Source organism: Triticum dicoccoides, chromosome 6A (assembly GCF_002162155.2).
Source record: "Triticum dicoccoides isolate Atlit2015 ecotype Zavitan chromosome 6A, WEW_v2.0, whole genome shotgun sequence".
In the NCBI taxonomy this organism is placed as follows: domain Eukaryota; kingdom Viridiplantae; phylum Streptophyta; class Magnoliopsida; order Poales; family Poaceae; genus Triticum; species Triticum dicoccoides.
This window is the reverse complement of record NC_041390.1, coordinates 16,801,032-16,804,445: the sequence shown is the minus strand read 5'-3', so window position 1 is coordinate 16,804,445 and position 3,414 is coordinate 16,801,032. Positions and strand designations below refer to the sequence as shown.

At 46.2% G+C, this 3,414-nt stretch overlaps 1 protein-coding gene across 1 annotated transcript; it reads right to left on the bottom strand.

The window, feature by feature from the left end:
* Positions 1-1,012: 1,012 nt before the first annotated feature.
* Positions 1,013-2,582, bottom strand: LOC119318860 (expansin-B2-like). The gene is made up of 3 exons (XM_037593431.1): positions 2,384-2,582; positions 2,187-2,296; positions 1,013-1,790 (listed from the first exon to the last, which is right to left on the bottom strand). The coding sequence occupies exons 1-3, from the start codon at positions 2,565-2,567 to the stop codon at positions 1,263-1,265; spliced, it is 822 nt and encodes a 273-aa protein (XP_037449328.1). The 5' UTR covers positions 2,568-2,582; the 3' UTR covers positions 1,013-1,262.
* Between the last annotated feature and the right edge of the window lie 832 nt (positions 2,583-3,414).

Below are 3,414 nucleotides of genomic sequence, written 5' to 3'. Positions count from 1 at the left end.
GCCGTCGCCGGCGCTGCTGAGGTCTGTCCAGCTGATGGTGCTAGATGGAGAAGGAGAAGTGAGTCGGCCTGTTCTGGATGCCGTCCACACGGGAAACGGAGTCGTCGCCGCCGCCAAGGTCCCCGCTCAAAACAACAAACGAGCAGCCAACAGAGGCAACAACGACCAGGTTATTTCACTCTCCCTAGTCTTCTCTTCTGTTCTATAATGTTTAATTTGTTATCATGGTGGCCTAATTCTTGAAAGTTGAATATTGAAACTAAATTAAAAATGTGATGTTACAGAGACCTAAGAAGTTGAAAGGGCTTTCTCAACCATGAATATAATAAAAACAGATTTGAGAAACAAGATAGGTGATGAATGGTTGAATGATATGATGGTTTGCTATGTTGAACGAGATATATTTGCTGGGATTGAAGACAAGAAGATTATCGAACATTTTCATGGCCTAAGGGATCGTAGAGGCCATCTTCCAAATCCTCCACGTGTAACTACAACTTAATGGTAAACATTTGCCTTATCTTTTGTTTAAACAAATGGCATACTATGTTGTGATTTAGATTAATCTGATTCTTTTTACTTGTTTCAGGTACCTAATGGACTAGAAGAATAAATATTTGGGGTAACGCATGGAAGATTTAGCCAGCGGAAGTCCAAGTTACACTTTATGTGATTTTTTGCATTACAATTTTTTGCCTACTTCTTGAGAATAAAATTACTTAGATAAATTTATTGTGTTGATAGTCTTGCCTGCATGCATACTCTTGACCAACTATTTTTCTTGATTATATTGTGGCTTAGATTTTTTTTCTTTAAAAGTCTGCCCCCGGTAACTTTAAATCCTGGATCCGCCACTGCCAGCGGGAGGCAATGGAACCCGAGGCTTTTCTTAGGGGAGGAGGCGGCTGCGTAAAGAATCACTAGCCATCCCCCACAACATGCATTCGCCAACCAATCGTTTAGTTATTGCAATATCTAGACCATGTAAGAGAGCATGCAAATTTAAGCCGGTTTTTACTCAAGCACCGGTGCTTAGGAAAATACCGGTTCGGATAACAGTGTGTCTAAGTAAGCTTATGTGCCGTACTTTAAGAAATTACCGGTTCCCTTTTTACAAATACACCTCGCTAAAGACCTTGCATTATACAAATTCTTATCACTCACAATGATCAATAGGTAGCGTTTGGTGAGAAGAGAAATCCGGGAGCACCAATTCGATCGGAATCCGTCGGAGAAGCATGCAACTGATGATTGAGCCAAAATCAATAGAACTGGACGTTGGACCAGTAGGCTTTGTCCGGCCGCCAGTAGGCCGGGATGACATTGTTGGCCACCAATGTCTTCCCGGAGTCGCTGGTGATGCGCATGGAGAAGGGCCCCTGCAACGGGCGGCTGGTGTCCATCCGCCAGATGGATCCCCAGGAGCGGCGCATCGGCTCCCAGGACCCCGTGGGGCGGCCGTTCCTGGTCTGCATCAGCTCCATGCGGACCACAGTGCCATCGACGTTGGCGTACTCCACGAGCACCACGAGGTAGTTGGGGTTGGAGCCACGCTGGACGTGGAAGGTGACCTTCATGCCCGGGAAGTTGCATCGCACCCTCCTGAACTGCATGTCGATGATGCCGGCGTGGCGGAGCTTGTCGTTGAGGCCGTTCTTGGCCATGGCCCCGAACGCCGTGCCGCTGAGGTCGAAGTGGTACCTGGCCACGGGGTAGTAGTTCATGTCGGTGATGACCACCCTCCTCGGCTGGCCGGAGCAGGAAGGGTTGTTGGCGGCAACGCATCGGATCTGAATGAAATACATGCCGAGCAAACCAAATTAAAGGTCAGCGTCCCTGATGGATGCATCTTTGCATGCACATGGTAGGTTTGAGCTTGACCAACTAATTTAACTGACACTGTCTGGTGTCACGTGCGTACTCCCTCCGTCCTTGAAAGAATGTGCCTCCAACTTTGTTGAAGGGTTAAACTACTCAAAGTTTAATCGAGTTTGTGTAAAAATACATCAATATTTGTGAAACTAAATAAGTATATGATAAAGAATATGTTTTATCATGAATCTACTGCTACTAATTTAATGGCATAAATATTGATGTATTATTATATAAATACGATTAAAAATAAAAAGTTTGACTTTTCAATAAAATTATAAATACACTCTTTCAAAGACGAAGGATGTACATACCTCGTAGCAACTGCCGCAGCCTGCGCCGCCATCGAACAGAGGCTCGTTGCCGCAGGACGTCATGGAGGAGAAGGGGTACTGGTTTACGTTCTTGAAGCCGCAAGCACCGCCTGCAAATCCAAATGGAGAACAGCATTATTACTATGTAAGTTGGCACTGCGAACGTGATGCATGCAAATGTGTATATATGGGCGTACCGTTGTCGTTGGGGCCGGCGCCGGTGGGCGCTCCGTACCAGGTGGCCTTCGCGGGGAGCCAGCCGGAGTTGTAGGATCTAGCGGCGGAGGTGTCGTACTTGGGCGCAGAACAGACGGACGTGACGAGCACGGAGAGAAGTGCCACAAGCACAATGGCAATGTCGTTGGTGGAGACGCCAGCCATATTGGCACTAGACAGTCGTACTACTCCTTTTTGTTTGTGTTGTGATCTTGTGATGGCTGGATGGGATGCCATTGCCAGGGAATTTATAGGCAGGCCAACAGGCAAAATGAGGTGGGAACGACGAGTCGGCGCATGTTGCAGTTGCATCCGACGAGACGGCTACGCGGATGGCGTGTTTAGGGCTACAAGGTCACATGGCTACGGAGGGAATCATGGAGGAATACAGGCACCGGCCGGTTTACGCGCGTACAATACAATCACATATTGGCGGTGATCACCGATCATAAAAAAAAAAAAATCCGCTAATCATTTGGGGGGTGCACAAGTCAAGTTGTTGATTGCAGACAAAGTCAGACCATCGTTACATATGCCATAAGACCAGGCCGCACGTTATATCTTCAGGCCATTTCAAATATTAAAATGCTTGCAAGAAAGTCTGTACTATAGTTCTGCTAATCATGTCCAACTTTCTTTTGTAGTATGAAATATGGATCCGCTATGTATATTCAATTATAGTCCTAAAAACCAACTATACTAAATTTTGATTCTTGATCGGCCCATTTTGTACGTGCATGCATGTAAGCTCCATCATTGACTTATCACTGCTGCAGAATGATGCTATGGGCCCAACGTGTATGCTTCTAAGCACCATCGTCACTACCAACGTACAAACAAAGTATCACACACTCGTGGAGCGAATAGTGTGCGACGCAGGCATCACAAACAATAAAAGGATAAAATCGTGTGTCAGAAAACAAAACATGTGCGATGGCCGATCCATTGGACACGATTTTGTGGTGCAAACCGTGTGTGTGTTACGAGACACGCAGTTCAATGAAAAGACGCT

What these genes read in the sequence shown, in the direction of transcription:
- LOC119318860 (XM_037593431.1), bottom strand. Translation starts at nt 2,567, where the DNA reads ATGGCTGGCGTCTCCACCAACGACATTGCCATTGTGCTTGTGGCACTT. An exon ending in CGCCGGCCCCAACGACAACG is followed by an intron (nt 2,297 to 2,383) that starts GTACGCCCATAT and finishes TTGGATTTGCAG; the next exon opens with GCGGTGCTTGCGGCTTCAAG. An exon ending in GCTGCGGCAGTTGCTACGAG is followed by an intron (nt 1,791 to 2,186) that starts GTATGTACATCC and finishes TATTTCATTCAG; the next exon opens with ATCCGATGCGTTGCCGCCAA.